This window comes from Pelophylax lessonae (genome assembly GCF_965119305.1).
Source record: "Pelophylax lessonae genome assembly, chromosome: 5".
NCBI classification, from domain to species: domain Eukaryota; kingdom Metazoa; phylum Chordata; class Amphibia; order Anura; family Ranidae; genus Pelophylax; species Pelophylax lessonae.
In genome coordinates this window covers 411,866,648-411,893,060 of record NC_138772.1, presented here as the reverse complement: position 1 = coordinate 411,893,060, position 26,413 = coordinate 411,866,648, and the positions used below count along the sequence as shown (strand labels likewise).

General features: G+C 43.8%; 1 protein-coding gene across 1 annotated transcript in view; it reads right to left on the bottom strand.

The window, feature by feature from the left end:
* Positions 1–26,413, bottom strand: part of LOC309556541 (uncharacterized protein) — a gene marked incomplete at both ends in the record, with an annotated part of 150,708 nt that overhangs the window by 85,668 nt on the left and 38,627 nt on the right. Inside the window, 3 exons of the mRNA XM_082258985.1 lie at positions 248–466; positions 9,111–9,289; positions 26,101–26,218. Coding sequence (XP_082115111.1) covers positions 248–466; positions 9,111–9,289; positions 26,101–26,218 — 516 coding nt within the window. The remainder of the gene's footprint in view (positions 1–247; positions 467–9,110; positions 9,290–26,100; positions 26,219–26,413) is intronic.

Below are 26,413 nucleotides of genomic sequence, written 5' to 3'. Positions count from 1 at the left end.
CATATAATTTATCTATAGATAAAGTCCCAGGTATAATGCTTGAATTGTGGATTGTGACAGCAAATGTAAATGGCTAAGGCTAATCACATGGCACAGGGTGCTGTGATTAGCCTAGGTACCATGTGATAGCTTTGGGCCAATCACAGCTCACTGGTATAGGAAGCAGAGCTGTTATGAATGAGATTCATTAAAATGACTGACAGGTTCACTATATATTTTGTTGACTATAATCTTAGCAAGAACTTACTGCAGTTGTACAGTCGGTTTAACTTCAAGACATCACCATCACTAAAGTCTATTTGTTTTCCAATTATATCTGTATACTGAGGATTCTTAGGTATGATTGTTGGATCGTCACTGATCTGAAAAGCAGATTTGCTGTAATGTAATACAGAGGTGTAATCATAAGGAACGTTTAGAAAACTGGATGTTTTATCATCATAGGCTTGGAAATTATTGTTTTTACCTAAAAAATAAAGATATTGTTTAGTTGAAGTTATATAAAAAAATGCAGTATGTTCGACAGATTAGAAACAATCATATATAAATATAATACCATAATATATGTGTGTATTTGTTGAAATACATAACATGGCTTTTCAATGTTTCAGGTTGAATGTTCTTATCTACCTGATACCTCTTGTGTCTTGGGAATAAATAATAACATTACTTCATATTAAAGCATATGTATAGCCAACAGTTTTTTGTTTTAGTTAGAGTAGGGAAGGGTTAAAACTTCTGTTAGTTTACCTTTTTTTTGCTGTCTGCGTCCTGGCTTACCTTCACTTCCTACCTTGGAACACAACAGGATATCGGAAATTTCCCCAAAGTGAAAGGAATTCTTTAGACAGTTGTCACCAAAACGTATTTCCCCATTGGAAGATTCCCCTTACCTCTTGTTCTGATGACACCTCTAAAATGTTGGATTACTCATAATTTTCTGTCTTGATGACAATGGTCACCCGGACGAACAGAGAGTGACAGCAGCAGAAATTCTTGACAGTTTTGCCTTTACATACACTTCAAGGATATTAGCCTCACATATCAATTCTGTTTTTAATCTATTTATCTTTTGATCATTCTAAAGCGAATCACATGTAAATCGAAATTAGGCAAGTTCTGTTTGCTAAACAGCAAACAGCAGAATTGCTGAAGTCTCTTTTTAAATGTTTCCTTCCCAATCTTTTGCTAGCTTTCTTGCTACCATTCCTTTTGTTAAACATAACATCACTGGGTATGCAGCAGTGGCAAGTCACCCAATCTAGTATTTTATAATATATGATCCTATATTACAAATTCATGTGTATAATGTGAATGAATACTGCGCTAAGATTGCAATCCAAACAGCTGCAACATACCATGTGATATAAAACAAAGTGCATAAAATAAAATAATAATTTTGCACTACTAAATAAATGTCCACTTAGTGAAAGACACAAAATTAATTTGATAACAGAACAAGAAAATATTAAATTAAAGTGATCCTTGCAAAATGGTCGTGCAGTGAGAAGATCTCAAGTGTAACATAAATCCATCAATGTAGTTGTGCTGCATTACAGATCTCCACCAAGTGATCAACACAAGGCTTACCAGATAGAATTGACCATCCACTACAGATAGGTCAATTTGTGTGTTTGGTATAGAGATATCCCTCCAAATCTCAGTGACAATGGATCATCCTGGGCAGTATTGCAGCATAACCCGATGACGGTTCCTCCATACACAGTTATTAAAAATAAAAATAGAATCTTCTCATAGTGTATAACTTCATTTATTTTAAATAAATGGGATCCACTTACAAGATTTCGGAATAAAAAGCGCTTTTCATAATACAATTCCGCGGATTGTAGGAAAAGAATGCATCCTGATTCCTTCCAAAAACTTAATGACATCCCAGCTTGCGCTGCCCGCCGCGTTTCAACATACCTGATGTCATTTGGGGCACGGAGACCACGCCAGGCGGTTACACAGATATAGGAAACAGGGAAGCCATGTCTCTGTTTGGATCCTATTGCAACCTGCAGTCTAGACCATGCTCTTACCCTAAAGGGATTGTATTGTTTCTGTATATATTTTCTTTAGACAGTGGGTATGGAAAAGAATCACCCACCTTTAAATATTTACATGTTGTTGCTTTGCAGCCTGAAATGAAGACAGACACAGTTTTTGTTTTATCCAGCTGTATTTATTATACAGCTTATAACATCCAAGTGAAAGATAGAAACATCAACATGTTAAAAAAACAGAATCATTGAGTTGGAAAAAGGATGTGTCAGTATTTTCTTGAACCACCATTTGCTTTAACCACTTGCCTACTGGGCACTTAAACCCCCTTCCTGCCCAGGCCAATTCTCAGCTTTCAGCGCTGTCATACTTTGAATGACAATTGCAAGGTCAAGCAACACTGTACCCAAATTAAATTTTTATCATTTTTCTCAAACAAATAGAGCTTTCTTTTGATAGTGATTAATCACTACTGGGTTTTTTTTTTTCGCTGAACAAACAAAAAAAGACCGACAATTTTGAAAAAAAAAAAAACTGTTTTTAGATTTTGTTATAAAATTTTGCAAACAGGTACATTTTCTCCTTCATTAATGTGCGCTGATGAGGCGGCACTGCTAGTCACGGATATGCTGCACTTATGGGCACTGATAGGCTGCACTGATGGGCAGTTGGGCACTGATAGGCAACACTGATGGGCACTGATAAGGTGGCACTGATGGGTGGTACCGATAGGCAGCACTGAAGGGCACTGGTAGGTGGCACTGATAGATGGCACTCATGGGCACTCATGGGCAATAATAGGTGCCACTGATGGGCACTGATAGGTGGTCCTGATGGGTGGCACTGATGGGCTGATAGTGTGCGGAGAAAAAAAAACTGATCCCTGGCTGCTGTTTACATCACGTGACCAGCTGTCATTGGCTGACAGCTGATCACGTTGGTAAGGGGCTGGGATCAGCCCCTTACTCAGATCTGTATCTGGATCTCATGGACTCGCTGATCACAGTGCGAGCTGTGCACGCAGGCAGCTCATGCACGGGAGGACGTACATGTTACATAGTTACATAGTTAGTGAGGTTGAAAAAAGACACCAGTCCATCCAGTTCAACCTATGATGTGGGTGTGTGTTTGCTGTTAACCGTACATTGTATACCCCTGTATGTTGTGGTCTTTAAGGTGCCTATCTAATATTTTTTTGAAACTATTGATGCTCCCTGTTGATACGATGGTTTGCGGAAGAGAATTTCACATCCTTACTGCTCTTACAGTGAAGAACCCCCTATGCTAGGGTTGCCAGTACAGTATTTGTACATTTATATCATATCCCCCCTCAATCATCTCTTCTCCAGAGAGAATAGGTTCAGTGCTTGTAGTCTTTCCTTATAGATGATGTCCTCCATTCCCCTAATTATTTTTGTTGCCCTTCTCTGGACTTTCTCCAGTTCCAGCACATCCTTCGTGAGGACCAGTGCCCAGAACTGGACAGCATACTCCAGATGTGGCCGGACCAGAGTCTTGTAGAGTGGGAGAATAATTTCTTTATTTCTGGAGTGAATCTCCTTTTTTTATACATCCCAGTATTCTGTTGGCTTTGCTTGCAGCGGTAGCTTGCTTTCTGGTTTCTGGCACCCAAGTGCATTACTTTACATTTTTCAACATTAAACCTCATCTGCCATGTAGTTGCCCACCCCATTATTTTGTTCAGGTCCGCTTGTAAGGTTTCCGCATCCTGCCCAGAAGATATTGGCATGCTTAGTTTAGTATCATCCGCAAATACTGGGATTTTACTGGATATCCCCTCCTCTAGATCATTTATGAATAAATTAAACAGGATTGGCCCCAGGACAGAACCCTGGGGGACCCCGCTTTCCACACCCGCCCAATCTGAGTATTCCCAATTAATCACCACCCTTTGCAACCTCCCCTGGAGCCAGTTCTCTATCCAGGTACTCACATTATGATCCATACCTACCTTCCTTAGTTTGAACAGTAAGCGTTTGTGGGGAACGGTGTCAAAGGCCTTTGCAGAGTCCAGGTACACCACATCCACAGGCTTACCTTTATCTAGGTGGCAGCTCACTTCATCATAGAAGGTTAATAGATTGGTTTGGCAAGAACGATTTTTCATGAATCCATGCTGATTACTACTAATAATACCATTTTCATTACTAAAGTCTTGTATGTGGTCCCTTAACATCCCCTCCAAAATCTTGCAGACTACTGATGTTAGGCTGACCGGCCTATAGTTACCCGGGATATATCTCGGCCCATTTTTAAATATTGGTACCACGTTGGCATTTTTCCAATCAGCTGGCACCATACCCAGCTGTAAGCTATCCTTAAAGATCAAGAATAATGGTCTGGCAATCACCTGGCTGAGCTCTTTAAGAACCCTCGGGTGCAAGCCGTCCGGTCCCGGTGATTTATTTATGTTAAGTTTCTCTAGTTTAGTTCTAAGTCTATCTTCTGTTAGCCATGGCGGTATTTCCTGAGGTGTGTTATTAAGCTTGGCCTTACAAGCTGGGTTAGTGTAGCCCCCCAATTATTTTGTGAAGACTGAAGAGAAGAAATTATTTAACACTACCGCCTTTTCCCTGTCCTCTGTGGCCAAAACTCCCTTATCGTCTTTTATGGGGACAATGTGTTCTGGCCTCACTTTCTTACTGTTTATATACCTAAAGAATTTCTTGGGGTTCTTTTTACTCTCTTCCGCTATATGTCTCTCGTGTTCTATTTTAGCCGCCCTGATTTCGTCTTTACATTTCTTATTACACTCTTTGTAATGCTTGAATGCTGCCAATGACCCCTCAGTCTTGTATTTTTTGAAGGCCTTTCCTTTAGCATTATTATGCATTTTTATGTTGGAGTACATGGATGCCCTCCCGGCAATTAAGGTCCGCGCTGTAGCAGTTTTTCGGCTATAGCGCAGACGGGAAGTGGATAATTACAGCCTTTAGTTTGTTGGCATATGTCTTTACTAACTTTGTACATCTAAATGTTGCAAAATTTGCCCACTCTTCTTTGCAGAACTGCTCAAGTTCTGTTAAATTTGATGTGGACTGCAGTCTTCAAGTCATTCCACAGATTTTCAATGGGGTTTAAGTCTTGGCTCTGACTAGGCCATGCAAGGGCATTCACCTTTTTCTCCTTCATTTTTGCTGTGTGCTTTGGGTCATTGTCATTTTGGAAGGTACACCTTTTTCCCATTGACAACTTTCTGGCAGGAGGCAGCATATTTTCCTAAAGAATTTGAGTATTTTGCCGTATTCATTTTTCCTTCTATCCTGACAAGTGCTCCAGTCTCCGCTGCAGAGAAACACCCCCATAACAGGATATTACCACCTCCATGCTTTATTGTAGGGACGGTGTTATCTGGATGGTGAGCTGTACTGGATTTCTGCCAGACATATGGTTTGGTGTTGAGGCCAAATAAATCAATTTTAGACTTATCTGACCATAACACCTTTTTTCATGTGGCCTCAGAATCTTCAAGGTGCGTTTTGGCAAAGCTCAATCGTGACTACACGTGACCTTTCTGGAGGAGTGGCTTTTTACTTGCAACCCACCCATACAAGCCAAATTTGTGAATTTGAGAATTTGTGATATTATTGTTGTTACATGCACATAATGACGACTCTTTGTCATATATTTCTGCAACTGCTTCAGAGTTGCTGTGGGTCTCTTGGTAGCCTCTCTTACCAGTTTCCTCCTGGCTTTTGGCCAGTTTGGCACAACGTCCTGATCAAAGGGTCTGTGTTGTACCAAATACCTTACACTACTTAATAGTAGACTTCACTGTGCTTCTATGCATTTATAACACCTTTGAAATGCTTTTGTATCCATCTCCTGACTTGTTCCTGTCCATAACTTTATCCTGGAGATCTTTTGACAGTGCCTTGCCACCCATAGTTGATTGTTTGCTTCAGTTGCACTACTAGGGACTGAAATGCTCAAGGAAAGCTCTTTTCATGCTGAGCTCATCAAAATGGCCACAAATGATCACAATTGAAAGTCAAATGGCTTTGTGTGTCATTGAGAAGGTGATTAGGTACACCTGATTGAGTGTACAAGTCATTTTTAGGATGGGTGATTCTTTTTTGCAAATCAGGGATTATGTTTGATTTTTTTTTTCCTGACATGTTGGTGTCTTGTACTTGGATGTTAAAAGTTGCACTGGGAAAATAAAGCTGGATAAAACAACAAAAATTGTGTCTGTCTTCATTTCAGGCTGCAAAGCAACAAAGTGTGATTATTTTAAAGGGGGGTCTTTTCTATACTTACTGTATATAATGTTCAGGAATTAAACATAAAATGAGTAAAAAAAAACTCTGTATGAACTTCTCACATGTATGTTACCAGGCAACAAGTAGAGCTGAAGGCTTCTTTTCACTTATTTTTTTAGGGCTTTGTATAGTTAAATCTTATTTTAGCTTTGGATAGAGTGGGTTTTTTTTTTTTTTTTTTTTTTTTTTTTTTTTACTGTCTCACTGGGGGAATCTCTCTTCACTGTCTAAGAAACACAACAGAAAATGAGTGGAAATTCTATCTTAAGGCAGTCGATGCTAGAAAATTTGCTCCCATTCAATGATTTTTACCTCTTCCTCTGGTGACAGCTCTAAAATGAATACTATTCCCCCACTTTCTAAAAATCTACCTAATGGAGACACTGACAGCAATAAAAGTTGGACATACAGTCTAACTGCTCTCTACTCTATTTAAAGCTAAAAATAAGAGGTGACTTTTCATACACTTTAATTGCTTTGCTGTAAAAACTTAGCTCAGTAGCTGAAGCCCAAATTTACAAACAACTAAAGGAGTCATCACCCCCACCCACTTTTACACACAACCAAATGAGTCATCACCCCTACCCACTTGCATAGAATTTCAATCAGAGTTCGAGTCTGATAGTAAATAGCTTCTGCTGTGCTCTTTCTTTAGATAACACATAATGCATTGTGAATAGTTGCACAATAAAAATAAGCATTGGAATTTTTCAAAAGAATAAAGTCTCATTCACATGAATGCTCTGACCTGTACAGTGTGAAAGGGCTGTTTATTTAGCGGCTCTTCGGACCTAATGTCACAGGGGTGCAAGGGTGGCAACCCTTAATACATTTAGCAGAGATCTGAGTTTAAGTTCCATTCATAAAATTTAGTCTGCTCATTGCTTAATTATAATACACTTAGACATGAAGGGATTACAGTCTGGGTGTACTTTTTCATGTTGAACCAAATCCCTAAAAATTAAAGGAAGCTATTCATTATTTGCCTGACTGATGCTGCCCCTTTGCTAGCATTTTTAGAAGGTCAGAAATTGCAGCTTTCATTTTTTTCTCAGTGAAGGTGTACTTTAACCACTTGCCGACCAGCCACTGCAGTTATACGGCGGCAAGTCGGCAGGTTCCCGCGAATCGCCGTACCTGTACAGTGGTTTGCGGGAGTGCTTCTGTAGGCGCATGCGCGCCGCCGGAGGCAAGCACCTGCGCCCTCTTGACAGCGGGAAAGCAAAAGCGTGGGGCTGGCGTACACCCGCGATCGCTCCCCGTGAAGAGAGAACGGCGGTCTGCTGTTGTAAATACAGCAGAACGTTGTTCTCTCTGGTATCAATGCAGAGCTCCTGTGTTCCTCCTATTTAGGAACACAGGTCTCTGTATTGATTCCATAAGCCAATCCCCCCACAGTTAGAAAACACCCCTAGGCTCACACTTAACCCTTTGCTAGCCCCTGGGTTAACCCCTTCAGTGCCAGTGTCATTATTACAGTAAAAGTGCATATTTTTAGCACGGATTACTGTAGTAATGTCACTGGTCCCCTGAAAAGTGTCAAAAATGTCAGTTAGGGGTCTGATCTGTATGCTTCATGTGAAAAACATGTATTGGTCTGGCAATGAAGAGTTAATTAAATTGCAGGTTTAGATTTCAGTTGGTTCCTGGTTTTAATTGTGCTTATACCGTTTGGCAAAGGATGCTGGTTTTTCTTTCATAATTGTTATTGTTTTCTGGATTATTGGTTTTTATACTGTCTTTTCCCTGATAAAGAAATAGTGCATCATTTTAAAAGGCAGAGTAAAATGATTAATTCCTGTATGTCTTCACTTGCTCGTTTAACATTAACTGGATCGCCTTTTGTATACTACTGAGAGGAACCAGTGTGGGTTAACCTGGAACTAATCAGTGTGCTAACAGCCCACTGATTCACTGCCATATAACAAGCCTATTTTCTGTTTACAGGTATGTATTTTAGCAAACATCCATGACAAAAATCCATTTTTTTTTTCTTTTAAGGCTTTCCCTGCATCCAATTTACATGACATGCGAGTGTGACTGGCTCTCAATGGAGCCAGTTTACAAAGGTCTGGGGCAGCCGCAGAGTGGATTGCAAAAGGGTCCTGTGCATGTTTGGGTCCAATTCAGGTGCGAATTCAAGCAAAATATTCTGGCCTGAATCGCACCTGAACCAGTGAACAGACATGCAATGGACCCCAGGCACGCAACTGCGGCCGCACATATGTGAACCCGGCCTTAAAGCAGAGCTCAACTTCAAAAGGGGAAGTTTCGCTTTTTTCTTTCCTCCCCCTTTGCTGCTACATTTGGCACCTTTCGGGGGGGGGGGGGGTACCTGTTTTTGACAGGTACCTGTCCCCACTTTCAGGTGACCTCGCCACAGTGAGGTACCCCGGAAGTTGGGCTCCCCTCCTTTCCCTGCCTCCAGACCATTCACAAAGCGCAATGCACTTTGCACATGCGAAGTAGGGAACCAGCTTTGAAGCTGCAAGGCTTCACTGCCGGTTTCCCTTACAAGGAATGGCGATTGAAAAATCAGCTGGGGTGCCGTCATCTTGGGATCCCTGGATAGGTAAGTGTCCTAATATTAAAAGTATTTGTAGCTGCTGACTTAATTTTTTGGTGGAGGGACTGGAGCTCTGCTTTAATGTTTCAGTTGCTACCAGAAAAAGAGGTGATGATGCTTTGTGATGAAATTTGTCTTGGATTGAAATTCAATCTCACATTAGGGCACTTTCCCCTCATTTCCTGTTGCGTCAATGTCCCATTCTATTTCACCAAGAAATAGACATAAATATATTTAAATCACATATATCAGTTTACCAGACTGGATATTTTCCCACATAATGGTCACATAGTCATCGCGGTCCGATCGGGATTGCTCATGATGAAATCCCAAAGCATGGAGGAACTCATGCTGAACTGCTTCAACTAAATCACATCCCAATCCAATAGAAAGCAGTTGTTTTCCCCGTTGCAGGTTTCCAACATTTGAATAGCATCTAAAATAAAAAATCGTAATAACACAATTGGCTTGATTAACTGAAAATTATTAAGAAAAGCATTTTATTTAGGTATTCCGGGATGATACTTAAAGTACATTTAAACTCACATATATTTTAACATGTTATTGTACTCTCAGAAGGTTTTTTTTATTTATTTATTTTTTTTAGATCAGTATTGTTAATTAAAATAATACCATGGTATCCTGCCTTAACCACTTAAGCCCCGGAAGATTTTACCCCCTTCCTGACCAGGGCCTATTTTGCGATTCGGCACTGTGTGACTTTAACGGACAATTGCGCGGTCGTGCGATGCTGTACCTAAACGAATTTGACGTCCTTTTTTTTTCCCACAAACAGATCTTTCTTTTGGGGGTATTTGATCACCTGTGCGATTTTTTGATCATGCACTATAAACAAAAAAAGAGCGTCAATTTTGCAAAAATAACAATATTTTTCACATTTTTTTATACGAAATTCCCCCAAAAAATTGTAAAAATCAAAATGTTTTAACATTTTAGGCCAATTTGTTTTATTCTACATATAAGGGAAAGATTTTTGTCATTTTTTTTTTTAACGAGTAATGGCGGCAATCTGCGATTTTTTTTGCGGGACTGCGACATTGCGGCGGACAGATCGGACCCTTGACTGACATTTTTGACACTTTTGGGGGTACCAGTGACATTACTACAGTAATCAGTGCTATACATATGCACTGTTACTGTAAAAATGATACTGGCAGTGAAGGGGTTAACTTTTTTTTGAGAGGGAGGGGTTAAGTGTTTCTAACTGTGATTGGATGTGGCTTGAGGTGTAAGAACAGAGATCAATGGTCCTACATAGCAGAACCATATGATCTCCATTCTTACACAGGTGAGAATGACAGGCGGCTTTGTTTACATCAGCCGCCTGCCTTTCTCCCGCTGTAACGGACAATTGCGAGTGCCCGGCGGACATCGGGTCCGTGAGGAAGCGGGAGCGTGCCTCCGACGCGCGCTCGCTCCCTAGAGCCTCACAGGCTAGCGACGTAGACCTACGTCGCTTTGCCTGTGAGGGGCTGACCGCCGCAGTAAATAGTCATGCGGCGGTCAGCAAGTGGTTAAAGGTCTTTGTTAAATCTACTTCCTGTTATAGGGTGACAACACTTTGTCCCTACCTCCAAGTTATGCTACTGCATCGCCACCACATTACGTGGGCTTCTGAGGATAGGCTGTTACAAGACAAATGCTATATTGGTATGCTCCACTGCTGTTAGCATCCTGCCTTGAGAAAGGCCATCTCTGCCTGTAAACAGGAAGTAGCTGTAAAGTTGCTGCAGGAGTTCAGCAACACAGACAGGATGAAAAGAAGGTAAAAATAAATATATATATATATATATATACACATACACTGTATATATATATATATATATATATATATATATATATATACATATACATATATATATATATATATATATTTTTTTTTAAACAATGAAATAAAAAAGTAGGTGTTATCATATACTGGACTTTATGATATTTTCTACTTTCTGTTATAAAGCATATGAAAAAAAAATCAGTCTAATTTCTTCATAAATGTAGGCCAAACTGTATTCTACTACATACCTTTGGTAAAAAATAATCCCAATAAACCGGGATCAGACTCCCATTATAAACACACGGATTTACCATTGTTATTTGAACTGTTCCTGTGCCCCTTTACAGTAATCTCAATGGAATCGCCCTCTGGTAGGAAGTGGAAGATTAGGATTGTGGGAGATGTAGTTTCTGTCATAGAGCTGTTCATGGCTTGGAGACCTGAGGAAACTATCTTCCCAGAAGGCTCAAGGGGGAGCGGAGCTTCATGGGAGAACATATAAAACCATCTGCGCCCCCCTATCTCGACGCATGGCAATCGGATCTACAAAGTACTATCACAGAGAAAGAAAAGAGGAAGATACTCTGCCTAACCCACTCCTCCTCGATTGCATCGAAGGTAGCGGAGACCAACTTTAAGCTGCTATCCAGATTGCATTACACCCCATTAAAGCTACATAAAATGTTCCCAGCCAGCTCCCCTTTGTGTTGGAGGGGCTGTGGGAGCATAGCATCCCATGCTCATCTATGGTGGGAATGCCCTCACATCCGTTTATATTGGTCAGAAGTTACCCGGCTTATAGAATTAATCACCAACACCGAACTTGTGGACAACCCCTGGGTTGTCTTGTTTCATTGTACAGGCGAACCAGTGGGCCGATATATAAATATTCTGTCACACCTCACTTACTAAATGCGGCTAAGTCTCTTATACCGCTTTACTGGGGGACAACGGAAACACCCTCCCTAAAAAGTTGGCTACAAAGAGTGGATGATACATGTCGTTTAGAAGACATCACATATGTCACTAAGGGAGATTCCAAATCGCATTATACAATATGGGCCCCCTGGTTCGCTTTCAAAAAGTCTTCTGAATATATCTCTATAATGATGATGGGGGATATTAGATCTCAGATCTTACCCTCAATACATACTGCAATCTAAAAGTGTATTACAGCTACTATTTGCGTTATAGTCATTACTATTATCTCTTCTGCAATACCAATATAGTCCAGAAAGCCAGTGAAGAAAGTAGCAAGGCCTTGCTAAAGGAGGGTCATTGAGACACATAGTTCTTAAAGGGGACACGTTCTAGTTTATGGTTACATTGCTGAGTAGTGAGTAGTAAACTTATAGCATAAATTAACCTAGAGTTTTTCTTTAAGCTCAAAACATCCATTAACCTGTTACTGCTGCATCATTCTAGGAAGTAGTTATATATGCTTAGAAGATAGAAAGTTGTTTCACTACTGTACTTTAATAGTATAACTTACTGTTTCTGTTTTTTCTGTGTCAGTCTTGCTGAACCCTGGTGGTATAAGCAGGGATTCCGCTGACTGACATATCTTCACTTGTTTACTCGCTGAGTAAAAGTCAAAAACACATTGGTACTGTGTCAGTGTAGTTCTTAAATATGTACACACAATGTCTGAACCTAGAGTGTCAGGTGGGCTGGACGGTTTACAGGGTCACAGTAGTGCTGAAGAACATCCATTAACCAGCAACCCCCAAGGGGGCAGTGCTACATTTGGGGGCTCGTCCGGGTTGTTCTCCACTGCTACAGTCCCTAGTCAGCCCAGCCATGAGCCGATGACAGGAAGGGCGATGGACTTGGTCACTGGAAATGCCTGGGGAAGAGCCCAAGGAGCTCGGTTGGAGCGAAGCACAGTTCTGGAAGTCCCAGAGAGTAAATGCATGGAGAAGGAGATCTGGCAGTGGGTGAGGGCTGTATTGCCAGACCAGAGGGCCTACCTATTGGATGTAAGGGAAGACTATGATCTGAACTTTGTACAAGTACTCTTGGAGTGGCAAGAAGATGTACCCGTGCACTTCCAGGAGACAGAGGTGACTTTGATAGAAGGGGTCAAGGCCAGAGTATTCTCACAATTGGAGAGAGAGATAGCCCTGGAAGAAGGGCCACTACCTTTACAAGCGAATACTGGACCGGTGAGCACAGATTCCAATGGGGCTGGTGTACCTCCTGCCTCATTCTACACTGACATGAGCCGATTAGTCGAGAGCCTGGTGAAGAATGGTTCCAACAGTGTGGGACAAGGCTATAGAAGGCTTCGGTTCTTTTCAGGCCAGTTGCCGACTCCCACTGGAGAAGAGGATTTTGAAAGCTGGATGAGTCAAGCTACTCAGGCAGTAGAGGAGTGGAGTGTGCCCGAGGCTGTGAAGAGGCAACGGCTTAGTGAGAGCTTGAAAGGCCCAGCAGCTGAGGTGATTCAAAATATGAGAATGAGCAAGAAGTATTGTGTAGCCATGGACTATATTGATGCCTTGTATGCTGTTTTTGGAAGAGTGGAAAGAACTCCAGACCTGCTATACAAGTTCAATCCCACTCACCAACAGTGAGGAGAGAGGTTTTCCGACTATATCTCCCGAGTGGACAAGATGTTACATCAGATCATCTTGAAGAAGGGCATAGACCCCAAGGATGCTGATCAAGCACGACTGGAGAGAGTGCTACAAGGGGCCTGTCCAAATCACCCCATTGTATTGAAGTTGGTACTGAAAGGAGCTTGAGTCACCCCTATGTACCCAGAATTGATGAGAGAAGTGAGAAAAAAGGAAGCTTTGCTGGAAGAGAAGAGTCAAGGGGCCAGAGAGCTGTTGGTGGGAGACGAGGGAGCTTGGTGGGAGCTTGCCTTGTCCATGTGGAGCCCAGTCTCTCAGAGGAGGAGAGTGAAGTGGACATGGACCTAGGCCGGTGTGAGAATGTAGACAGTAAAAAGTCGGATCTAGGCCGGCAGGAGAATGCAGACAGCAAAAGGTCAGACGACAACTTGAACTCAGCTGATTTGATGATTCAAGTAGTGCAGGTCCAAGCTCAAATGTGTCAGGCATTGATGCAAGTAGTGAAGCGCCAGGGAAAATCCAGAAACCAAGAAACAGCCCTAGGGGATCAGGACCCCTTTCTTTCAGAGATAGAGGCTGTTTTGAGTGCGGAGAAGTCGGGCATTTCAGAGATAAATGTCCTAAGAGGGGGGTTAGCCCCGAATTATTGGAAAAAGTGCTGAAAGCCTTACAGAGCATCTTTTTCTCAAAGAAGGTGGAAAACTTCAGGGGACCTCGGAGAACGAGCCAATTGAGCTTCCCGAAACTAAACAGAGCTCCAATGTTAGCAGAGTCTCAAAAAGGTGGCAGAGGACAGGGCCTCCTAGTCGGACCCCTCCTCCTACACCTTGTAAAGAGAAAAGGTCATCTGGACTCGGGGTCAATGTATCTTCTCCTCCAAGGAAGAGAAAGAGGATCTGGACACCATCCATGAGATCAGTCAAAGTACAAACAGTTGAATCCCCTGGCAAGAGTACACCAGAGCAGCAAATGGAGATGACCTCACCAACACGGTCAAATATGGGAACACCAGTGAAATGTCTGTCAGGATTCACCCAAGAACCAGTTCCGAGAGTGCGGAAGAGATTGTTTGCAACGCAGATGGAGGATACTCAAGCTGGAAGTGTGCCAAAGAAATTGGTGGGACCTTCCCCCGTAGTCTTGACTTGACACCGGAGCTCAAGTGACATTGCTGTACAGGGATTTCTAGGACAAACATTTGAAACACATTCCTTTGTGCAGGCTGGCATAGGTGGAAATTTGGTGCCTAGGCACTCAGAAGTTCCCATATGATGATACATCAAGATAGCTTTTGATCCTTCCTTGGCCGGAAAGACAGAAACGTTTGATATATTGGCAGTGGTCTGTCCCCAATCCCCTGGGGATAAACAGAATTCCTTGCTGATAGGGATGAATACCGACCTGGTACGAAGACTGCTTGCTCCCTTAGTACCCTTATACCAGGAAATTGCTGGGAAGCTTCATCCTGTAGCTTATGTGAGGCCTAGCCTTACACCTTCTGAGAAGAATTATCCAGTACATAAACTGGATTTCCTGGCCCTTAAGTGAGCAGTAGTCGACAAGCTGCGAGATTACCTCTATGGAGCTTCCTTTGTGGTGAAGAAGGATAATAATCCCTTGACTTATCTGTTGTCCACTGCTAAGCTGGATGTTATTGGACATCAGTGGTTGGCTGCTCTGTCTGAGTTCCAATTTAGTCTGAAATTCCAGCCAGGAAAAGGGAATTTGGATGCAGATGCTTTATCCAGAAGACCCTATGTTGCCGAAGCCACGGGAGCTGAAGCTGTGTGGGTTACTCCGGCTGGGGTGCCACGCTACTACTGTGATTTGACTCAGGTACGGAGTCAAGAACTTCCCCATCTGACAAGAGAAGATGTGAGGAGGGACCAGAGGGAAGACCCTCTATGTGCCTTGATCAAGAAGGCATTGGTTGCCAGATACTCCAAGATATTGTTGAACAGTCTGATTGGCGGTGCCAAGGTGGTTCATAAGGATTGGGGCCGCTTGAAGTTGGAGGATGGAATTGTGTATCGGATGTGTCCTATTGTAGAGCCTGAGGGAGTTCAACAATTATTCTTAATGGAAAAGCATCATGACTGACTGTATTGACAGCCCTTTACGATGATCATGGATATCTAGGGCCAGAAAGAACTTTTAAATTGGTCAGGGATCGATTTTACTGGCCTTTCATGAGAACGGAAATTGAAAGCTATTTTCAATTCGTGCATCTAATGTATTCAGAGAAAAACTTTGACTAGGAGAGCTGCCCCAATGGGTCATTTAACCACTTAAGCCCCGGAGGATTTGGCTGCTAAACGACCAGAGGGTATTTTGCGATTCGGCACTGCGTGACTTTAACGGACAATTGCGCAGTCGTGCGACGCTGTACCTAAACGAATTTGGCGTCCTTTTTTTCCCACAAACAGAGCTTTCTTTTGGTGGTATTTGATCACCTGTGCGATTTTTTGATCACGCGCTATAAACAAAAAAAGAGCGTAAATTTTGCAAAAATAGCAATATTTTTCCCTTTTTTTTTTATGAAATTCCCCCCAAAAAAAATGTAAAAATCAAAATTTTTTAATATTTTTGGCCAATTTGTTTTATGCTACCTATGTTTGGTAAAAAAAATCGCAAAAAGCGTATTTTGATTGGTTTGCGCAAAAGTTATCGCGTTTACTAACAACGGGAAAGATTTTTGTCATTTTTGTTGTTTTTTTTTTAACGTGTAATGGCGGCGATCTGCGATTTTTTTTGCGGTACTGCGACATTGCGGCGGACAGATCGGACCCTTGACTGATATTTTTGACACTTTTGGGGTTACCAGTGACATTTCTACAGTAATCAGTGCTATATATATGCACTGTTACTGTAAAAATACACTGGTAGTGAAGGGGTTAACTTTATTTGAGAGGGAGGGGCTGTGTGTGTCCCTAGGGGCGTGATTCTAACTGTGATTGGCTGTGGCTACAACTGTATGCAGAGTGATCAATGGATCTACATAGTAGATCCATGTGATCATCTCTCATACAGAGAGGAGAATGACAGGCAGCTTGTTTACACAAGCTGCCTGACTTTCTCCCTCTCCCCCGCCGATCGCAGAGTGGCCGGCGGCGATCGGGTCCGCCGGTCACACGCGCGGGGGGGGGTCCGTGACCACGCGGGAGCGCGCCTCCGGCGGCGCGCGATCGCTCCCTAAACCCTCACAGGCGAGCGACGTAGACCTACGTCACTTTGCCTATGAGGGGCTGACCGCCGCCGTAGATAGTCGTGCGGCGGTCGGCAAGTGGTTAAGGAGTTAGGGACCAATGGAGTTATTATGCATTGACTTCCTGTGTCTTGAACCTGACCTGGGTGGGCGTAGAAATGTCCTGGTTGTGACAGACCATTTTACTAGATATGCTCAGGCTTTCCTGACCCGAGATCAGCAAGCTAGTACAGTCGCCAAGACTCTGGTGGAGAAGTTTTTTATTTTTTAGGCCTTCCTCAGCGTATCCATTTGGATCAAGGTCGGGAATTTGAGAGCAAGTTAATACAACGAATTGCCGAGTATACAGAAATCCAGAACTACTCCATATCATCCTCAAGGAGATTCACAACCGGAACTATTTATTCGTACTTTATTGAACATGTTGGGGACTGTACCTCTGGAAAAGAAACTAAATTTGGGTGATCACATTGCAGCTGTAGTCCATGCCTACAATAGTACTGTGAATGACTCTACTGGATATTCCCCATACCGACTGATGTTTGGGAGAGAGGCTTGATTGCCGGTGGACTTGGCCTTTGGGACATCTCCATATCATACTTCTCAGGCTTCCAATCGTGGCTATGTGGAAAGGTTTAGGAAGAACTTGAAGTTCGCTTATGAGAAATCTTTGGAAGCATCTGTCACAAGGGAGAAATGTAACAAGAAGAATTTTGATCTTAAGGTGAGAGATCAAGATCTGCAGCCTGGAGATCGAGTGTTGTTACGTAATCTGGGAGTGCCAGGAAAAAATAAGTTGGCTGACCGGTGGCGCTCTCAACCATACATCATTTGCAAGAAGCTGCCTAGATTACCAGTGTACCAGATTTGTCCTGAGGGCAAGACTGGCCCATTAAAGACTTGGCATCGGTTTCACCTTCTACCTATTTCAGATGCTATTCGAGTACCCACCGATCCTTGTCCTGATGAACCTCGTCCTCCTAAACTGCGATCTAAGACTCGGCGTGTGCCTAGGCACTCTGTCCTAAAAGAAAGGGATTGGTTATGGGCTCCTTCAGCCTTCAACCTTCCTTCCAGCCTTCAGTAGAGGATATTTCAATGCTGCCATCACCTGTGAGAGAGGGGCGCCAGTTGGAGGAAGTGAGGAGATCTACATCATCTCCTGAAAGATGAATTATAGTGATTAAGTCAGAACCTAGTGAACACTTGGAATCACCAAATTTTGAGAAGACTCCAATTTTACCTCCATTGGTTAACTCTGAGCCATTCAATACTGAAGAGAATTCAGCTTTACCATCACTGAATCATGTTGAACCGACCAGTGTTGAAGAAAGTTCAGTCTCACCACCGCTGAACAACAGTGAAGTTATACCTGATAGTTTATAAGAACCACAGCCTGGATGCAGTTTTTGGAGCCAGGGACATGAATCTGGGTCTGCAGAAAATGTGTGTTCCAGACTTCGAAGGGAGATTCATCCACCTAAGAAACTCACATATATCATGTTTGGGGAGAGCTCGGATGAACTCATTGCAACTACTCAACGTTCCAGCGAAGCACTAGCCTTTTCTACCGAGCCTTTGGTAGAAGATTACTCTGTTCCACCATCTGACACTGCTAGTTGGGCCACTAATTTATTATTGGCCTGTTGTGAAAAAGATTCAACCTGTTCTGATACCTTGTATAGTTTATTATCTGAAAACTCTTCTATTAGTAAGTTATTAGCTACTGTAGGTTCTGGTTAGTGAAGTAATTGTTTTGATTTCCTTTTCCTTTTCGGGGACCAAAGACTTTCAAGTGGGGGGGAGGATGTAGCCGGGACTGTTCTAAACACACGAGTTTAACATTAACAGCAGAAGTTCCCAGGAGCTGCACATCAGAACAAGACCTGCTGTGTGTAGACAAGAGGCAGTCTCAGCCTGGACCCACGCCAGGCCATGTGGGGGCGTGGCCTGGCAGGGGTCCAGGCTGAGTGTCTCTTGTCTATGGTCGTGTCTTTACATGCATGGGGGGTGCCATTTAGAAGGTGTTTTCTCACAGCAGCAAGTTTTTCACTGCAGGCAGGGGTGAATAATTGCTGTGATTACCGCAGCCACATGCACAGGTGAGAACTGAAGAGTTCTTTTTCTTCAAAGGAGCTAGCAAAACCTGTAAACAGGTAAATGGCTAAACAACAGTATGCCTGATATTGTGCAATATTTTATATTTTACCTGTTTAATTAAAAATGGATTTTTGTAAGATCTTACCGTAAAATCCTTTTCTCTTAAGCTCATTGACAGACGTAGTCTTCTTGATTCTCAAGAGCTGGGTTATGTTGTCTCCGCAGGAGTAGGACTAGGCAGAAAGACAAAACGTTCTGGCTCCACCTTAGGGGCAGTCCCTGAGGGCATATCCTCCCTCTCCAGGGAATCAGTTCTGTTCTAAAGCAGTAACAGAGAATTTAACCCAACCCAACTCAATGATAGAGGGGCGGGTACTACGTCTGTCAATGAGCTTAAGAGAAAAGGATTTTACGGTAAGATCTTACAAAAATCCATTTTTCTCTATCGCTCATTGACAGACGTAGTCTTCTTGATTCTCAAGAGCTGGGACATCCAGAAGCAGTGCCACAAATGAGGGGTGGGATTGACAAAAATCAAAATCCAATCTAGAAGGCCCAACCGGTGCCAAACTAGAAGTTTTAAAGGCTCATTATAAACAAAGAATGAGACTCAAAAGAAAAATTTCCAACGGAAAAAAACCCTCGAGGCAGACCACTGGTCTCCTCAAATGGCGGCCTGCAAAACCTTGCGGCCAAACACGGCATCAGATGATGCCATTACATCAACTTTATAATGTTTTGTAAAGGTATGCACCGACGACCAGGTAGCCGCCTTGCACACCTGGACCACTGAAGCCTGATGGCGAAAGGCCCATGACGCACTAAGCGCCCGAGTGGAGTGCGCCTTAACAGGGAACGGGGGCTCCCGACCCTTAATAGAATAAGCCTGTACCACCGTCTGTCTGATCCATTTGGAAATGGTCGCGGCAGATGCAGGCAACCCCTTTTTGGGTCCATCCGGGATCACAAAAAGTGAATCCGTCTTGCGAAACGAGTCTGTCGTTTTTAAGTATACCCTGATCGCCCGGACCACATCCAAGGAGTGTAAAGCAAACTCCCGAGGATGACTGGGCTTAGGACACAGGGAAGGTAATACAATTTCTTCATTCAGATGAAATTCTGAAACCACTTTTGGTAGGAAGGATGGATTCGGACGAAGAACCACCTTATCTCTATGAACCACCAGATATGGGGAACGACAAGATAATGCGGCCAGTTCTGACACCCTGCATGCAGAAGTAATAGCCACCCAGAAGGCCACCTTCTGGGACAACGTAGGTAGAGGAATCTCCCTAATATCTTCAAAGGGAGGTTTCTGAAGAACCGACAATACTAAATTAAGATCCCAGGGTGGTAACGGCGCGCGCACTGGCGGAGCCAGATGTCGCACCCCCTGGATGAAATTCCGCACCAAGGGATGAGTAGCCAAAGGCTTCTGAAAGAAGATAGCTAATGGTGAGACCTGACCCTTGATAGTACTCAAGGCCAGTTTCTGCTCAACCCCTTGTTGCAGAAAAGCTAATATTCGACTAACCGAATAAGACCGTGGACGGAACCCCAGAGGTTCACACCATGCAATGTAGGACTTCCATGTGCGATGATAAATCTTTCTGGAAGTCGCTTTCCTTGCTTCAACTAGAGTAGGAATAACTGAAGCTGACAAACCTTTGTCCTTCAGCACCTGGGTCTCAATAGCCAGGCCGTTAAAGCCAGCGATCGTAAAGCAGGATGGAAGATCGGTCCCTGAGACAGTAGGTCCTCCCTGAGAGGAAGTCTCCACGGGACGTCCGCCACCAGTCTGACCACGTCGGCGTACCAAGCTCGACGAGGCCAGTCCGGAGCTACCAGGATTACTGGAATTCCTTCCTCCTCTATCCTGCGAAGAAGTCTTGGCAGTAACCCGAGAGGAGGGAAGGCATACATTAGCTGGTATTGCCCCCACGGGGCGATCAGTGCGTCTGCGGTCTCTGCTAGAGGATCGCGGGAGCGAGCCACGAATCTCTGTACTTTCCTGTTGAATCGTGATGCCAACAGATCCACATCCGGGGTGCCCCACCGTAGGCACAACTGGTGGAAAACTTCTGGATGGAGGGACCATTCCCCCTGATCCAGAGTCTGACGGCTGAGATAATCTGCCTGCCAATTCTCCACCCCCGGAATGAACACCGCAGAGATAGCTGGAACAAATCGTTCCGCCCAGCGAAGAATGCAAGCCACTTCTTTGGCCGCTCGGACACTCTTGGTGCCCCCCTGGTGATTGACATAAGCCACGGCCGTGGCATTGTCCGACTGGATCCGAACCGGGCTGCCCTGGAGCTGCTCGGTCCAGTGAATCAGACAAAGTCTGATCGCTCTCAGTTCCAATACATTTATCGGCCACCTGGATTCTTCCAGGGACCAAAGTCCCTGGACAGATAACTGACCGAGAATTCCTCCCCATCCGGATAGACTGGCATCCGTGGTCACTATCGTCCAATATATTGGCAGAAATGACTTTCCCTGGCTGAGCATCGGAGACCGAAGCCACCAGACCAGAGACTCTCTGGTCTGTTTGCTCAATCGGATCTGATTGTCCAGGGATTCCGGATTCCGATTCCATCTGAGAAGAATCTCTTGCTGAAGAATTCGGGTATGGGACTGGGCAAATGGGACTGCTTCGAAGGAAGCCACCATCAATCCCAGAACCCTCATGCAAGTTCGAAGAGAAGACCAGCTGTTGGATAGTAACAACTGGACTGCTAATTGAATCTTCCGGAGTTTCCCTACCGGAAGAAAAACTCTTGTCCTGACTGTGTCTAGAATTAGACCCAGATATTCGAGCCTCTGGGTGGGAACCAGAAATGACTTTTGCTGGTTCACCAGCCACCCGAATTCCTGTAAAGAAATTATAGTAATTTCTATGTTTTGTAGCAAGGTCTGAGGAGACTCTGCATGAAGCAGAAGATTGTCTAGGTAACCAAGAATCGATATGCCTCTTTGGCGCAGTAGTGCCAACATTGGGGCCAACACCTTCATGAAGACCCGAGGAGCCGTGGCGAGACCGAAAGGCAACGCCACAAACTGATAGTGGTTCTCTTCTACGGAAAAGCGTAGAAACCGCTGATGTCCTGCGAAAATGGGAATGTGAAGATATGCGTCCTTGATGTCTATGGACGCTAGGACATCCCCTGGATGCAGGAAGGCTGCTACTGTGCGAATGGACTCCATTCTGAATTTTCTTATGTTGACAAAAGAATTGAGTGCCCTTAAGTCCAGAATTGGACGCACTTTGCCCTCTTTCCTGGGTATTGTAAATAGGTTTGAATAAAACCCCTGAAAACGTTCTGTCCAAGGAACGTGGACTACCACTCCTTGTTGTAGTAAATCCGTGACTGCTCTCCGCAGATCTTCTAAACGATCCGGGGATAGTCGAATATTGGAAGGGAAGAATCGCGCCGGTGGGAGAGATCGAAACTCGATCTTGTACCCTGACCTTATGACTTCGCAAACCCACTTGTCCGGGATTCTGGAAAGCCATGGATCCGGGAACCGGCGAAGACGTCCCCCCACCCCAGTTATGGGTGGGGGCGCACCTTCAGGCTTTGGACGATTTATCTTCAGGTCTGGAGGGGGCGGGCTTTTGCTTGCCCGACCGACGTCCCCTGAAGCCTCCTGAAGGAGCTTTGGAGGACTTAATTTTTTCACCCGCGGGACGAAAAAACCTCTTGTGAGCAGAAAAAGAAGGCCCTCGTTTTTGACGAGTTCCTTTACCTTTAACATTTTGCGGTAAAAAGGTACTCTTTCCACCCGTGAGATCCTTAATGATCTCATCTAAGTTGGCTCCAAATAGACGCTCTCCTAAAAAGGGGATATTAGCCAATGCTTTTTTGGAACCTTGGTCGGCTAACCAACCTTTTAGCCACAGTGTACGCCTGAGAACTACTGCTGAGACTGATGCTCGCGCCAATAATGGAGTGGCGTCTAACGCCGCATCACACACAAACTGTAACCCCTGTATCATTTGCACCAACCAACTGCACTCAGCGTCTGTCTTTTACAGACTGGAAGGAGCTGTTGCTTTTTCCCGGGTAGAAGGACGTGGCTTCGCCCCCTGTGTACGCCTTCCGGCGTTCCCAGCTCTCCACGAGGTAGCTGGGCTCATGAAACATGGCCGCCCCCATACAAGAGACATTAGACTCCAAAAACATGGCGGCCGGCGTGACCTGAGGACATACATGCACCTGGTCTACGGCAAAATGGCGGCGGACCGCCAAAATCGTTTTTCCCAGCACATCCACCTGCATCTCTGCTAAGTGGCGATTTATTGATCTACAGGAGATACACTACAAATAAGGTAGGATTATACCTCCTATGTCTGCTGTAATGCTACAGTCTGCTGGGTAGAGTGTTAGCTCTCAAACCAAGTCCACTTCCCACAAACACATACTGTATTTACAAGGGGGACTTTTAGTGTCAGATATATACTGACCATGTATGGAGGGGCCCATAATTCATACTGCCTCATAATGAGGAAAGAAAAAAGGGAACGTTTACTCACCATACCGAACCGACAGGCACCCTCTCTTCACAATACCCTCTCCACCGGGGTGGGGGGTTGTGGACAACTCCGGACGCCTCGACTCTCTGGTTCCTGGCGTCCAAGCGAGACTTTTAACTCGCAAGGTCAGTCCCTCCACTGGGACTCCGTCGCGGCCGACCCAGCGCGGAGCTCTGGTCTGCACGCGCTCGTAGGCAGAAACCGGGGTGACCACTGGATCTCAACACCCAGCCCGTCGCCCGGCCCCGCATACTTACTTGAATGTGTCGCGGCCGACCAAGCGCAATGCAATGGTCTGCGCGCGCTCGTAGGCCGGCTGGGGTGACCACTAGTGTCGCCCAGTCCGGCGTATTTGCTTGAAGATCTCACAGGAAAAAAATACTGGAGAAAAACTGCCTAAAAAAAAATCTTTTTTTTTTTTTTTTTTAAAGAAAAAATCTTGCCAGGACCAAAAAGATACCAGCAAGGAACTTAGGTCCTTACTCCTGACTAGACAGAAAAAACTGATTCCCTGTAGCAGGGAGAGGGAGGATATGCCCTCAGGGACTGCCCCTAAGGTGGAGCCAGAACGTTTTGTCTTTCTGCCTAGTCCTACTCCTGCGGAGACAACATAACCCAGCTCTTGAGAATCAAGAAGACTACGTCTGTCAATGAGCGATAGAGAAAATAAATATTGAATGTGTACTTATTGAAGTAAGCAAAAAATCCTGAAAGCCACAACCTCAGAGTTCCATAAACTCATAAAACCATTGTGTCCAGCAAGACAGCAGAGAGCCTAAAGAGTAGCTCCCTTGTAGATCTCTTGCACTTGCAGGTCTCTTGCACTTGCCTTTTTGGACTTGTCATTCATTAGGGGCTATTTGCGAGTGTCCTGTTGCTTTGAGAAAATTGCAGCTGCTTTGATTAGTTCTGTACTATTATACAGTATGTGTCTCTGAGCTCTGCAACTATATATTCTCAAACTCCAGCCTTCCCTTCAGTCTTGCACAGTTGTAGAGGCTCCTCTCCTATACTGAAATGGTTTACTCTAATTTCACTGCACATCCTGAGCATATTAGAGAGTGCTTTAAAAGCTGCAGCAAGTCAGTCAGTGAAACACATAGCCAGTTTCAAATAGTCAAGATGGTGTTGCCAGAGATCTGAAAACCGGTGAAGAACAAGTCCAGGTAAAGACAGCACTAGACTCCTCGGTGTCTGTTTCTTAAAAGTTTTAGTTTTTATAACAATGACCATAATTATAATAACCTTCTTAGGTTACAAAGATGGGAGGTATGCTTTTGTTGCCTATTAAACACTAGTAACCCTGAACAAAAATCCAACAGGTTCGAACCCTCGCAACACTAGTGCGTTTTCAAAATGCTAATTTGTGCAGTATCCTGGGTGAAATTGATTCACAGAAAACATTTCTATGACACAACACACTTGTTCCTTTTATGGCAACCTTTGAGACCGCTTGTGTTGCCAACTGCTCAATCCTTGTTAAGTCAACAATCAAATGTAGTGTAGCACCTTCTAGTGTGCTACTAGTGTAGTGTAGGGAAATTTATACTCAGACTCGTGTTTAACATTTGTGAGTCTTAATCTGGGTCAGGGTTATTAGCGTTCAGAGCAGACAACTCTCTGGTGCCTCCACCTGATTCTAGAAAGTTGGAGAACATTCTAGAGACTAGAGGGCGGAGGCTAGGAGGGGTGTTCTGCATATTTGAAGGAACTTAGCCAATTCCCAGAAGATGGGCCTGGCAGGGGACTAAGTGAGCCCTTAAATAGGAATGAATTATGCTGGGAAGGGAGTTGGGGAGAAAATGGAGATGCTGCTGAGGAGACTGTCTGTGGCCCTTGATGAATCCCTGCCATGGAGGCGCTCTATCTCTGGCCAGTGCTCAGGTGCTAGACTGGAAGGATCCTACCACAGGGGAAGTTGTAAGGAGGCTTTTCTGAGAGGCAGTGGGAGCAAGGAAAGGACAGTGTGAATACTACAGCACGGTGCAGGGACTCACAAGGGGAGAGACTGCCACATGTAGCAGGTCTCTCTTGAAGATAGCGGTGTGGTTAAATCTTCAGTGGCCTGCCTAAATCTTCTCTACCTTGCCCCAGGAGATCTACAGAGAGTCAGTTGGGTAGACTGGTGAAGAGAGCCAGCCAGGTGGGCTGGTGAAGAGGCAGCGAGGTGGGCTAGCATTTCCTACAGTTGTAGACCAGTGTCTACAAGGGAGTTAGAGGTGCTCCAAGTTGCAGTTCACAACACATTATGCTACTTTCTAAGGGAACTGAGAGTTCCTAGCTTGTAAGGGGCTGTTTCTGATCTAACAGAGATTGTTAGCTACTAAAGAGGAATCAATCAGAGCTGTACAATCCAAGGAGGAGGAATCAATTGGAGTTGTACAGGATAAAGAAGAAGAATCAAGTGGAGCTGTATATATATAGGGAGGAAGTTGTCCCTGGTTTTGTCACTATCACATTGGGTATCCCATAATTCCTATCCCTATGCAAGTTATTACCCCCTAAAAAAACATAAAACTAAGCTCAAGGAGTTTTCAATGTGTTTGGATGAAAGTTTAATTTGTTGTGTACCTGGATATGCAGCAGTGGGGAGCCATGTTATCTGCAACCCCTATGAGTGTAGTGCTACAGTAGAATGAATCCTGCAATCCACTTAATAATTCAAGTTGTTAGGTTTGTTGTTGTATAGAAAGCTTTCAAAGCAAGTTAATACATATAGCAGGGATATAAATTGAGAAGCAGCAAAAGCTACCCGGCCCTGGTTCTAGAGGCAAAGCTGTGTTGCAGAACCAATAATGTGCTTTTCAGTTATTACATCAATAAAAGCAACATCATAAATCACTATAGCTAAAGCACATGTTCATGTTCACAAATGTATTACTGTGTAAGGTTGGAGTATTTAGCAATATGAGGGTATCAAAGAAGCCCTGGTTCATTGTCTTTATTTGAACTGTGTGGATTCAGCTATTCTTCTGGCAAATGGAATGGAACATATAGTATATCTATATTGTTTGTATGTTTAATTATGACTTACCCATCTCCTTGAAATACAGAAATATAGTTCTTTTCCCCAGCCCATGGCTTAAAATCAATGCATGTTTTCAGCCTGTAGCGTTCGAATGCTTGCAGAATAACACCCTTGGCATTCATTTCTTCCATGTAAAAAATACACACAGATAGTTATGGTTCACAGGCCATTAAAAGTCTCATAACAGGAAATCATAAAAGTTAAAGCCTAACTGAGCTTTTCAGTTCAAATCAGCTAAATACATTTCAGCTTTTATCAAAATAAAGGGTATGCAAAGTCTTACAGTTTGTTTTCTTTAGAAATCAGCCACATACTAAGA